Source organism: Blastomyces dermatitidis, assembly GCF_000003525.1.
Source record: "Blastomyces dermatitidis ER-3 genomic scaffold supercont1.6, whole genome shotgun sequence".
Classification (NCBI taxonomy): domain Eukaryota; kingdom Fungi; phylum Ascomycota; class Eurotiomycetes; order Onygenales; family Ajellomycetaceae; genus Blastomyces; species Blastomyces dermatitidis.
Window position 1 is genome coordinate 291,102 of NW_025544779.1, and position 12,763 is coordinate 303,864.

A 12,763-nucleotide genomic window follows, 5' to 3' on the forward strand; every position below is an offset into this window, starting at 1 on the left:
TTAACTACTGAAACCGCTTTCAAACTAGGCGCTAGTCCGCATCGGTGAAAAGCCCAAACTCCAGATTGTCCGGAGTTTATCAGATTCAACCCGCCAGTCCAGCTTCTCGATGGCCTCATACGGCGGCGCCTTTTCGTCTGTCTAGCTGCTTGCTTTATGCTCTTCTGCTCAGGCAGATTGTCTAACGCCCCTTTCTACATCATGATAAGATACCCCACAACGCCCTGCGCATGACGAACAGCAGCTACAGCTAAACTACTCCGTACCGTACCAGCCTCCGCACATCCCTCCCTACCGTCGGCTCTCAGCATCCGCCACGCCTCCGGTTTTCTCTCCAAATATGTGGCGAGACCGCACTAACCTGTAAGCTCCTTGTGGCATCCAGTGTGACCGACTTCTCTTCTGACAATTCCGCCCGGGCAGATATATCTCCTACCGTCAATCCTTTGTCCATCACCCCTCGAAAAAGCCGCGATACCTCGGGCCTTGGAATGACCATGCAGACACCTCGTCAATATCAGAAGAGCGGCGCGGACTCATATCAGGTAGTGGGCTGGAAGATGACGGGGATGCTGTCATCGAAATGGACCTCCTCCCACCACGCTGGGTCGACATCCAAGATGATGTAACAGAGCTCTTAGCAGGAATCGCGCAGAAGTCAGTGCGCCTGGATAAGCTCCACCAAAAGCACGTCTTGCCTGGGTTCGAAGATGAAAATGCTAGAAGGCAAGAGGAGGGCATAATAGAACAATTAACGCAGGAAATCACCCGAGCTTTCCACGATTGCCAGCGCGCGATTCAGCGAATCGAGACCATGGTGAAAGAACAGAAGCAGCATGGGGGAGTCAGCAAGAGTGATGAGACGATGGCGAAGAATATCCAGATATCACTTGCCTCAAGGGTTCAGGAAGCCAGTGCTGGATTTAGAAAGAAGCAGAGCATGTATCTAAAAAGTAAGGGCTCCCACCATCCCTATCCCCCAGAGGGTTTCCTTACAACCCAGATCAGATCAACTAATTTTACTATTGTTGCGCAAATACAGAATTACGAAGCTTGGATGGAATGACGACACCGCTGGAGCGGTCCGCAACGCCCATACAAAACCCATATATGGATCCGTCCCTGATAGAGTCAGATGCCGACAAATCCTATTCACAATCCACCCTCCTCCAAACATCCCAGAAGCGAGTAACCAGCAACGACACCGCGATCGCCCAACGCGAGCGCGAAATCAACGACATTGCGCGCGGCATTATAGAGCTGTCTGATATCTTCCGCGATTTGCAGGCAATGGTCATAGATCAGGGCACGATGCTCGACCGCATCGATTTCAATGTCGAGCGCATGAATGTCGACGTGAAAGCGGCTGATAAAGAGCTTACAGTCGTACGTTTTTCTTGTTGCTCTATCTCCTACCGCTTGTCTTCTCTTTCCCTCCCTGCTGTCTTCAAATATATGAAAACACATTATCTCCACCATATCTACTCAAACTAAACACCTCCCAAACAGGCAACCAACTACCAACGACGCACCGCGAAAAGAAAAATCCTTCTCCTGCTATTCCTCCTCGTCGTCGGCATGTTCATCATTCTCCTCGTAAAACCAAAACGGAGCAGTACCGACTCACCGGCTCCAGCGCCAGCACCAGCCCCGCAACCCCCAACTGCACAACCGCACCAAAGAACGCAAATGTACCGCAGAACGTTGCTCCCGTACAGCTCTGGTCATGGATCGCCAGACCCACCAACCCCCCCCTCAACATCATCTTTATTATCTTCATCACCATTATCCTCCCCCACCTTCCCATCTTCATTTCTCATTCGAAGGAACCGATTCTCGAGGGATTCCTGGATCGTTGCGCCAGATATAATAAATGTCCCCTAAATAGTAAATGATAATAATAACAACAATATAGATTACATAACGTATCTTCAGCGGGCTTGAATTATTATATCAGCTCGTCTTCCTTGGTGTTCTTTTCTTTCAAATGAAATACATTTTCGCCGTTTTTTATTGTGTCATGTCTGCCCGTGCTCAGTCTTCTCGCTCTCTGTGCCTAGTCTGATGTGCGTCGTGCCCTGTGTTTCGAGAGACAAGAAGTACTTACCGCACATATATGTACAAATGGATAGAGTGTTCGGTTCGGATCTTCCACCCGTGTCTTTACGGAAATTAACCCTTTTCACACCCTAGCGTTGACCCACCAAAGAAAAGTGAAAAAAAAGGGGGAATTCAAATAAGTTTCATAAAGTTTCCCGTGTCTTCATTTGAAAAAGTTTATGATAAAACCAAACTGACCGAGTAGACAAAAGAGCTGAAAGAAAGCCATGCGAAAAGGAGAAAAAAAAAAGCCCTTGATAAAAAAAAAAACAAGAAAGGAGGGCAAAAGAGGCAACAATAGAATTCCCATGCCATCCATTGACCTAGTAAACAGTAGTAGCACCTCGTCTCCGTTCCTTATCCCAATCGCAGCTACAACCTCTAACCCAGACGCCCTTAACCTACCTATATAGGCAAGATACAAGTACAATACAATACAATACGGACCCCCAGACTCTAATACTTGTTACTCTCCTGCCTCAACAGCTCCGCAACGTCATCATCCAAGTCCGCCATAACGTCTCCCCCAGCAGCAAAGCCCGGATACTCATCCTGCTGCGGATGCGGATGCGAAACTTTGCGCTTCTTCGCGCTCGATCCATTCGTGTCCGCGTTTGTAGTTGCGGGGAGATCTGTGGGGCCCTGCTGTGCTCCACCAGGTCCATGTCCATGTAGCGCCGCGAGAGTTGAGGATAGATCCATAGCGGTAGGCATGGTTGGTGTTGTTGCGGCTTGGTTATCCACAGCGCCTTGCTGTGGGAGGAAGGGCTCTGTGAGGTACTGGTGCTGTGGAAGCTCGGTTTGGCCCGGCTGAGTAAAAGTGCCAATCCCTGTCGTGGGCTGTTGCTGATGGTTATGATGCTCCGCATTGCCCGCTGACGCTTGGTTTCGAGAAGGGGAGCCGGTTGGCGTGAGGGCCTCGACAGGTGGGGGTGTCAGCGCCTCGACGACGGGACGCTCAGGCTCTTCGCTTGGTTGAGTTGGTGTTGTCGTTTCCGCACTACCAGTATCATTCCCACTGCCATTTCCCTGTGGCGCTGGCGAATTCTCCACCGATAAGCCGCGCATTATAGCGTCTTCAACGTCCCGCTTCCTACTCTCGGTCTCCATTTTGCGCGCCGCCAGTTGTTCAACCTGCGCCTGTTCCTTGGATAACGCTGCGCGGTTCGTGTCTAGAAGCTTCTCAAGCCCCTGAATCAAGCTCTGGCGTGACTTGATGATTTCTGAAACGGAGCTTTCTGCATTTGCGAGGGACTTTAGAAGCTGGCTTAGACGTGCGGCGTGAACGGGGGGTGTGGGGATCTGGGCGGATGGGTCGTTCATTTTGTCATATTCGGTGTTGGCAGCTGTGATGGCGGCAGTTGAGGCGACAGTTGCTTTGGAGACGGCCGTCTGTAGTGGGGCTAGGGGCTGTAGCTCGGATGGAATAGACCCAGGCGCGCTGGCGAACAGCGAGCCGCCCAGCAATGGTTTTTTGCCGGATGATTTAGATTTGTCCACCTCTGCAGGGAACCGGTTAACAGGAACGGCGGAAGAGTTACAAGGGGAAAGTTGAAGGACAAACCATCAACCCGAGCCTCTACGGCCTGCTGAATAGGTTCCTCAAAAATATTCCGTTGTCGCCAAACCTCAATTACACGCCTTAGCTTTCGTTGGATATCATTCGAAGCTCCCTTAAACGCGACTGCAGTCGCATCCGCGATGATCTAGAGGAGGTAGTTCAGCACAATGGACAGATGTATAAAATAATAACAGAACTGCAGGACATCAAGGCAAACCTACTGGTGAGAAGGCAATGAGAAAATCCTGCTTCCGCTTTGCTTTAGATTGTTGTGCGACCTCTTCCAGCCGGGTAAGGGGCAAAAGTTAGCATGTCTATCTCCTCTCCCCCCCCGTGACGTCTCGGAACAACCTTAGATTGAACCCACCATTTGCTAAGTATATAAGATTCAGGCGCTTCGGAGGATTTGATTCGCGAAGTTTCTGTAACCATAGCTGCGCAGTGCGGTCTGCATGTCTCCTACAAAATGGCGATTCTATTTCAGCAATGTTTGCACGCGCGGGTGAGATAGGGAGAGGGACAAGGAGGAGCAAACCTGTGGAACATGACCCACTGGGCTACCGTGACGATGGATTCCTGGGTCTCATTGAGGGCAGACAGCTTAGCCTTGACGGCGTCATCAGTGTATGACATTGTCCTGAGGAGTTTTGGGCTTGAATCCTGGTGTGGGGGGGAGGTTGGTGTCAAGCTATTTATTTATCCAAACAATGGATGAGTCTGGCGATAGTTAACACACTAGGGATTGCAAGCGGACGAGTTACGTGAGCTGGGATCGCAAAGGGTTTAGTGAGCTCAGGGATAGCAGAACTCAAGAGTTGGCGACAGATATGTAGCAGCTAGGCGTAAGTATTCACTTCGTCATGATTTGCCTTGGAATATCGTCAAGCCCCAAGCAATAAATACATAGGTTAAGGCTGTTGAAGCCACAGTCGTTGCTTGGGTCCTGATATGCTCACCGCCTTCGCTCTATGGATTTGGTGGCAGAATCCCGCCAGACAGCAACCAGCGTCGTAATATCTGTCTATCTAGATCCATCTTTCCATCTCCAGTCTCCCATCTCTTTGTCTCAACTAATCGACAGAAATCTCTAGTTACTCTCTCAATATCAGTTATATTTTCCAGCATCCGCTTCTCAATTGGCTGTCCATTTCCCGTACTCCCCATCCTCCATCATCATGGCAGACCGGTTCCCGTCTCTAGAGGACTTCTCTGCCGGTACGATTATAACCTCTATCCATGCTTCCCAGAAGCCCTTTCTGACTTGCATTGTTGAAACTAAAATAAAAAAAAAAAAACAATCGGTCAAACAGAACCCACAGGCACCCAAGGCAGCCCGAGAGGAACCGCTACTGAGGGCGAAGACTTCCTAACGCGCGAACGTGCTCTCCTGGGCGATGATGCAGACCAGTTCGCTACTCCAAATGACCAACTCCAGACCTCTGCCACGGTGGAAGACGCTACGGAAGACGATCTGCTAGGCGGTGGAGGAGGAAACGACTATCAGCCAGGCAATACTGAGGGCGGAGATATAATGGGAGGGTTCGAATCGTCGTTTCCCGCCCTAGAATCACAGAATGAGGTACGTACTCTCCTGATGAGGGTTCAAAAAATAAATAAATGCGAGGAAAAGAAAAAGAAATTACGTTCTATGTTCTACGTTCTAATCTTATTTTCATATGCAGCAAGTTGCGCCAGGTGGGACCATCACAGGCGCAAGTTCTTTCCAACCTTCATACTCCACATACAAACAGCCAGAAGAAGAGCCAGAAGCAGTCCGGTAAGTCCCCTCCAATCAACCAATCAATCAAACAATCACGGCAACAAGAACGACATCATCAGCATCAGCATCGTCTAACCCTCCCTCTCCCCTCCCCCCCCACCACAGCGAATGGCGCCAAAAACGCGACGAAGAACTCACCCGCCGCGCCGCCATCTCCGCCGAGCGCAAAGCAGCCACCATCTCCAAAGCCCAACAGGACATCGACGACTACTATGAGTCCTACAACAAGCGCACAGACCGCGCCAAGGAGCGCACGCGCAAGGAGGCCGACGAGTTCCTGGAGAACCGCGAGGATACGGCCGCGGGCGGAACCAGCTGGGAGCGCATTGCCAAGTTGGTGGATGTTAGTGGGAAGGGGTTAAAGGGGGGTGCGAGCGGGTCTGGGAAGGAGAGGTTTCGCGAGTTGCTGCTTGAGTTGAGGAAGGATGAGGGTGCGCCGGGGGCTGCGGGGGTCTGAGTGTGTTTCGCTGTTTGCGTCTTGGATGTTGGGTGTTGGGTGGGTGGGCAGGGTTTATGGGGATGCTTGTGGTGTGAGGCGGTGTTTTGGATGGACGGGGTCGCGGATGGGGTTGAGGTGGGCATCCGTGGATGGAATAGAATGGCTGGTTTCGGCGTTGTTCATCTATACGCCGGGAAAGAAAGCGGTTCGATAATTGAAGACCATGCTTCGATTTTTGTTTCCAATAAACGGAATTTAAAAAAAAAAAAAAAAAAAAAAAAAAAAAAAAAAAAAAAAAAAAAAAAAAAAGCAACACCACGACGCGGAGAGAGGAGAGGAGTAAAGAGGAGTTAGGAATCGGCTTCTAACCCACATCGATTCTCCGTCAAACGAACCCATCTATAAACGCATCCCATGCCATCATCCATCCACTCCGACACCCTATCCCGCATCATCATCATCATCATCATCGTCATCATCAGCCCGCTTTCCTCTAGGCACCCACTCTCTCTTGCCCCATCCAGCGTTCTATTCTATTTTCCACCTCTGTCATCCCTAATGATCTCTTCAATTTCCTTTCTCTTTCTTCAGCAGCCCCGCCTTTTTGGTCTGTTATTTAGTTCCTTCTTCTTTTTTATTCAGTTAAAGATAGCTAGTTTCCTTTCTCTGCGAATTCCAGAATTTATTTTATTTTTTACTTCCCTTGTCTTGCGTGTAGAATCTATTAATTGACGCGCAATGTCCAGAGAAGGGAAACAGAAAAAAGCCGTAAGACCAGGGTTACTAGGGGAGGCAAATTGGCGCCCGCAAGGAGTGTAAATATACAAAGAAAAAGAGAGAGAAAAATCCTGTACAAGAGTTTAAGCGTTGAGTCATGTCATTGTGTGCATTAAGTTATCAATATATATGTATATATAGAGAGTGAGGTAGTATGTAGTTTCCCCAAGATGCAAATACAAAAAGAACTCCATAATCTATAACAGTAGCGGAAAAGAAAAAGAAAAAGAACAAGAAGGAAAATGACAGAAGCAAAAGAGAAAAGAAAAGAGAGCAAAAAGTAACAAGGGAATGAGGAGATGTGAGATTCGTATACGTATATATATGAGGTATGAAAAGGGGAAATATGCCAACGGAAGACGAAACGCAGAAAAAAGAGAAGAAAACGGATAAGAAATGAAAAAAGGAACGCAGTAAAGACCGGGAATATGACAACCCAAACCATCCAGTCCCCAGAGCGGAAAACCCTCATTCGCGGCACCTGAACCAAAAAGTCTCTCTCTCAATGGCAGAACGTAGATACCCCAAGAAGATCATCTGCCGATACCCAACACGTTCACGCGCCTTGATTGATAACCAGAGGCCCGGGGGACTCAACATAGCCTGACACGAGACACCCAGTATCTTTAGCTGCTTTGTATTGGTCTGGGCTGACTCGACGGGGAGGCTGGAAAACCCTGAAAAATATCACTGGAAAAGTCTCGACCGACAGGACAACACTGCTGTGAAACCATGAGTTCCAAGGATGAATATATAAATAAATTCGTAAATATAAATATGAAAACCTAGGGGGTTTCAATATTTGGCCTGGGGGGAGGAGGTTGGTTTTAAAAGTAGCGGTTGAACGAGGAAAGTGGTGGGGGGTAATATATGTAATATTCCAGGTCCCCTCTTGTCGGCTTTCCCGCATGCTATGTTATGCACAAATAAAAATAAAAATTGCATCAGATCATTTATTTTCCAAAAGATGCACACCGATAAGGATGCTCCTCGGAAGGAATGGGTGGACAATTTTGTCGTAAGATAGGTGTGGTGGTTGCTTGTATAGGCATCCTTGCATATGCGACTGGAGATAGAAAATATATGTAAAAAAATAAATAAAAACGAATAAAACGTATGAGACGACAAGAGAAGATGCGGGAGATAGAGGAAAAGAGGGGAAAAAAAGAAACGGTTGTCTTGTTATGCCACCACGGCAGTCAGAGGGACAGGTTTCTCAGCCTGCGGTTGCTCCTCCTCCCTAAACATTAAGCGCTTCAACAGGTCAACTGTCTTGGCGCACAATGGATCTACGTATAGAGTCCACAGGTACGCAACCGTGTACAAGACGGCGTAGAAGATCGGGAGAATGAATACAAACACCAGTCCGCCCGGTTTGGGCAGCTGAATGAGGTTGCCCTGCGCATCTGTCTTTGGGGTCGTGGCTGCGGTACGCCAGTAAGCCATCCAGACGAGGATGGTGCGCATGAGCGAGTTGTGGAGTAGGTAGACGGGGAAGGAGACACGGCCGAGGAAATTGAAGACGGGGTTCGTGAGGACTCTTTGCGCATTGCGGGAGAAGAAGATTCCAACCATAAGGATTGAGGTGCCGACGGAGACCCAGTAGCGGGATAGGTCGGTGTTGGCGGGGACGACTAGCTCCATTGACTCCTTCATTGTTCGTGACCAGTAGGCCCAGTGTGCATTGTGTTGTGGATAGCTCCATACAAACAGACCCACGAGGATGATGAGCGAGGGGACGGGTTTGGGAAGTAAGGAAGTAGCCCGAGAGCCAAGGTCCACCTGGAGCTGTGCAAGCGCAAGGCCTGCGAAGATGTTTATTCCAACGATATCTGGATTTGGGGAAAAGTTTGTTAATTTGGAGTTTGAGGGAATAGAGTTGAGAGTTTTACCGTGAGCGTTAACTAGTAGAAAGGGGCAAAAAAAAAAGGGATGCTTACAATCTCCAGTAGACCAACACCAGACGTAAAGGAATCCGGTGACAAGGCGCCAATACCGTGTCTGGAGAAGCATCATGGCCAATAGCGCCAAATATACCCGGAACGAACCTTGCAAGAAATATACAAGTGTCCAGTGAGTGCCATCATATTCACCTGGGCCGGCATGCCAAAATAGAGTCAAAGCACGGAAGAGTTTGATCAGAGCCTCTCCCCAAGACGCATCTGGACCATGGGCTTGTAGGCGGATCCAGCCCGCATCAACCCGAGAGGCCATATGAAAAGCACCAAGTTGCGCCAGGAGCCAAGCAATACAGACAGCAATGGAGGTGGGCAGCACTAGGCGGCCCGAGCGAGTGAAGGTGCTCCTTGCCAGATTGACGAGGGCGACGGAGGTGTTGTTGGCGCGGGCATTTTTGACGGGGTTGAGTGAGTTGACGAAGCCGGTGATGATGAAGAAGATAGCCACGGCGCCACGGCCGCCCACGACGAGCCTGAAGAAGGGGAGTTGGAATAACAAAGGGCCCTCACCCTCTCTAATGGTGGGATTGTGTAGATATGGAACGAAGGCGGTGCAGATGTGGCCGGTAACGACGATGAAGGAGGCAACACCACGGAGGCCCTGGAGAGCGGTAAGGCAGCGTACATTATTAGACGGGGCAGTCCACACACACACAAAGATTATCAAGAGAGATAGTTTTTAAACAGATATCCATATTAGCATGAAAACCACGTACATCAACCCAATTGTCCTCCCTCTTTCTCTGGGAGGACGCCGGGGGCGTGGCTTTGCTGGGGAGGATCGACCTCAGGGAAGCGAAGGGAAAGGAGATACGGGCAAACATCGTGGAGGAGGAGAGGAAGACGACTATAATAATAATAATAATATCATGGGAAAAGCAACGCAAGAGGTAATCTCTTTCCCGAGTCCATTAATCGTAGATTATATTTATCTTCCAAGGGTTGTTTTCGGAGTATTCAGATCCTGATGTAAGGGGTCCCGCGAGGGTTAAAGAGAAAGAGGGGAAAGAGGATTGCACCAGCAAGACGCAGGGCAGAGGGCGTTCAAGGAGCGAGAGTTGTTGAAGATGAAGAAAGCAAGACGACGACGACAATAATAATAATATTAAATGTAGACATTGGGACCGGACGACCAGGGTGAGACAAGCCGAGATATAGGGCGTTTCGCAGAGCAGTCTAGCATCAGTCTAGCATCAGTCTTAGCACCAGTCTGGCAACTCACAAGCTCGGCCAATCTGTCATTCCCCGGATGGCTTGAGAATATTTCGCAGCGTTAATAAGTTGTATACGGAGTATACTCCGTATATTATTTAATATTATTATTCCTGTCTGAATGTTCTTCCTGACTGACCCTCCTGCAACTCGGCCTAGGCGCCTATATAGCTCTATTCCCTCAGAACTTCAGAATTCCTGTAAACTGTAAACTGTTTATTTACTGTTAAATTGTAATTGAGCGGGCCCCTGATCTACAGCACTAAAAGTATCAGATTGATTCTAATACACGGCTTGTTTCCCAGCGCAACTTAATCCGGCAATTATCCAGGATATCAATCACAACTACATTAAAAAAAAAAAAAAAAAAAAAAAAAAAAAAAAAAAAAAAAAAAAAAGAGTAAATAAACAAACACATCCAGCGAATTTTTCTGCAAATAATACCAGCACCCTTCTCTTTTATTGGCCAACGTCCATACCATACCCTCGCAAGATGCAAGAATACATAGTGATAAATAAGTTGTCGGTGGCTGACCGAAGCAAACCAGTACCAGGGGCCCTTGTAGCCATCATGGCAAACATCCCATGGATATTGATTTTTACATCCATGGAGAATATAAGAAATAACATATTCTAGTCCCCAAGCTGGGGAAAAATTATATATATAAATATATAAAGATCAATCAGCTTGGAATCAGATTGAGTTGCAGAACTTGGAACAAACGGGAATATAAAACGATAAAAGGCAGAGTCCAATCTAGTTTTTCCTGAAATAGTCCTTGGTGAATCATTAACTATTATAACTTACTTTCTCTTTTCTTTTTTTATCCTTTTCCTGCCCCTTTCCTAGTCATATATTATTAAAAAGAAGCTCCTCTGGTTCCCGTTCCTGCAATCCTGGTATGCTGTGTGGCCCTAACCTGAACTCTCCGCCAAAGAGATAACTATGGTAATAACGAACCTAACAGACCCCAACGGAGAATAAATCGAAAAAGAAAAAGAAAAGAAAAAAGTATGATACTTCTTGATAACTCAACAAGAACTTCCCGACTTATTATCTCGTCGGAGAGCCTTTTCGAGGGGCTCTCTTTCTTTCACCTTACATAGAAGCCGAACTTCGGCAATGTCTCGACGGTTGCCAGGCTCAGCATATTTATTCTCGTCGCTACGGTACATGTACATGTAATGTATGTACTCCGTACATCGTCGCAATTCTCCAGTGTTTGTTCACACTTCATTTACCCCCTATAAACTCGCTGTGGTGATATCCCACCCCTAGGAAATAACTCCCACGTCTCTTACTAAGGAGAAACCGCATTTGGTCTTGTCCTCGCGCGGGGTTGGGTTGTTCCAAATACAATCCCGCCCCCCAAATCACGAAAGATGAACCTCTCACCCTCCAGAAGAGTCTCGTTGTACTGCGTATTTGGGGGAAGAGATAACCATACCAAACCAAACCAACGTTGAATCTTTCATTTCCACTTATTGCTGTACAGACAGAAGAAAAACAGACACGATAAAAGACAAGCCCGGAAGTGCGGAGAAGGGAAAAAAAAAAAAAAAAAAAAGCCATCAGGTTCCAACACTTGGGCTATATACGAGGACTGAACTAGATTTTTTTAGCAGGGGGAGATGGATGACTCGGATTGAGACAAATCGCCCAATTGTGGAGAACGGGACTGGAACAGGAGGCTGAGACATACATAGGCTGACAAGTTACAACCTTCTCAAATAAACGTCTTTGGTGGTGGTGGCGGAGGAGGAGGAGGAGGAGGAGGAGGAAGGAAATGGCAAGAATAATGGTGTGTAAGTTACTGTACGTACGTCTAGAATGTTGTTGATTCCCACACTCTCCCACACTCTCCCACTTCATATAAAATTTAATATTTAATCAATAGGCGGGGATATGAATTTGCAAGTTTTTGGCAGCGAGCTAGAGAGAGGATGGGTTGGCCTGTCTGTTAGTTAACGTACATGTACTTGTACATGTACATACAGTACAGTACAGTACCTATCCATACCTACCTGGGCGGGCTTCATTAAGCAACATAACAATTGACGAAGAGACCTAGGATATCTGAAACTGCTGAATTGCCACAGGCCAACAGGCAACTAAATACCTTGTGGGTTGAGTTTCCTCGATCAAGCGGGGCCCGGCATAGGCCTCTTCTAGTTAATCTCTCTATATATCTCTCTTCTCTCTACGCAGTATATATTATAGAAAAGCCAACTTTTCCGAGTAAAATGTGTCAGCTACTGGGGCAAAAGAGCTCAATCACCACCAGCGCACTGCTGGTAGAAGGGCCGACCAACCGCGGGACCCCCAACAAAATGCCCTGTAACATGACCTCACATGATATCACATGCACCTCATCAAATCCATCAATTGGGATTGACCAGCCAGCTCTGCAGCCCATACAGCTCTGATATTAATCTTCATTCTCTCCTTTACAGATGTTCTCTACTGTATTTACATTCTTTATACTCTTCTCTACATTCATTACAACCTATACATGTGAAAGGTGTAAAGCTTGCTTGATTGAAAAGGTTGCTAGCTTGTGGGAAGTTATATGATGGAAGGATTAGTAAGCCAGATTATGTGACCTGACAATACATTCATTAATATACTCTATTTATTATAGAAAAACCAACTTTTCCATGCAAAAAAACACTGTAATGTGATATCATGTGTATTCTATCAAAAATATTTGAATGCTCTGACTCATACAGCTCAGATCAATCTTCAAATCTTCATTCTTTTTTTTCATTCTGCTCTTTTCATACATTCTCTATAGTATTTACATTCCTTATACTTTTCTCTATATTCACTTTTGATCTCTGTGTTCATGGCATGCACTGCTAAATTCTCTGTAACATGATCTCATGTGATGTCATGTGCATCTCTTTGAATTCAGATGGGATTGAACAGCTGGCCG

At 47.2% G+C, this 12,763-nt stretch overlaps 4 protein-coding genes across 4 annotated transcripts; 2 read left to right on the forward strand and 2 right to left on the reverse strand.

Annotated features, from left to right (window-relative positions):
- Window positions 1-6: 6 nt before the first annotated feature.
- Window positions 7-2,420, forward strand: BDCG_05731 (syntaxin 16). The gene is made up of 4 exons (XM_045421424.1): window positions 7-363; window positions 424-953; window positions 1,043-1,386; window positions 1,510-2,420. Exons 1-4 carry the CDS (start codon window positions 341-343, stop codon window positions 1,882-1,884), a joined length of 1,272 nt encoding a protein of 423 aa, XP_045277311.1. The 5' UTR covers window positions 7-340; the 3' UTR covers window positions 1,885-2,420.
- On the reverse strand, window positions 2,192-4,575 carry BDCG_05732 (uncharacterized protein). The gene is made up of 5 exons (XM_045421425.1): window positions 4,197-4,575; window positions 4,029-4,120; window positions 3,883-3,941; window positions 3,665-3,806; window positions 2,192-3,602 (listed from the first exon to the last, which is right to left on the reverse strand). The coding sequence occupies exons 1-5, from the start codon at window positions 4,292-4,294 to the stop codon at window positions 2,557-2,559; spliced, it is 1,437 nt and encodes a 478-aa protein (XP_045277312.1). The 5' UTR covers window positions 4,295-4,575; the 3' UTR covers window positions 2,192-2,556.
- Window positions 4,432-6,843, forward strand: BDCG_05733 (clathrin light chain). The gene is made up of 4 exons (XM_045421426.1): window positions 4,432-4,876; window positions 4,972-5,240; window positions 5,344-5,438; window positions 5,547-6,843. Exons 1-4 carry the CDS (start codon window positions 4,837-4,839, stop codon window positions 5,896-5,898), a joined length of 756 nt encoding a protein of 251 aa, XP_045277313.1. The 5' UTR covers window positions 4,432-4,836; the 3' UTR covers window positions 5,899-6,843.
- BDCG_05734 (uncharacterized protein) lies at window positions 6,297-11,851 on the reverse strand. The gene is made up of 4 exons (XM_045421427.1): window positions 11,531-11,851; window positions 9,332-11,436; window positions 8,598-9,216; window positions 6,297-8,489 (listed from the first exon to the last, which is right to left on the reverse strand). Exons 2-4 carry the CDS (start codon window positions 9,437-9,439, stop codon window positions 7,840-7,842), a joined length of 1,377 nt encoding a protein of 458 aa, XP_045277314.1. The 5' UTR covers window positions 9,440-11,436; window positions 11,531-11,851; the 3' UTR covers window positions 6,297-7,839.
- Between the last annotated feature and the right edge of the window lie 912 nt (window positions 11,852-12,763).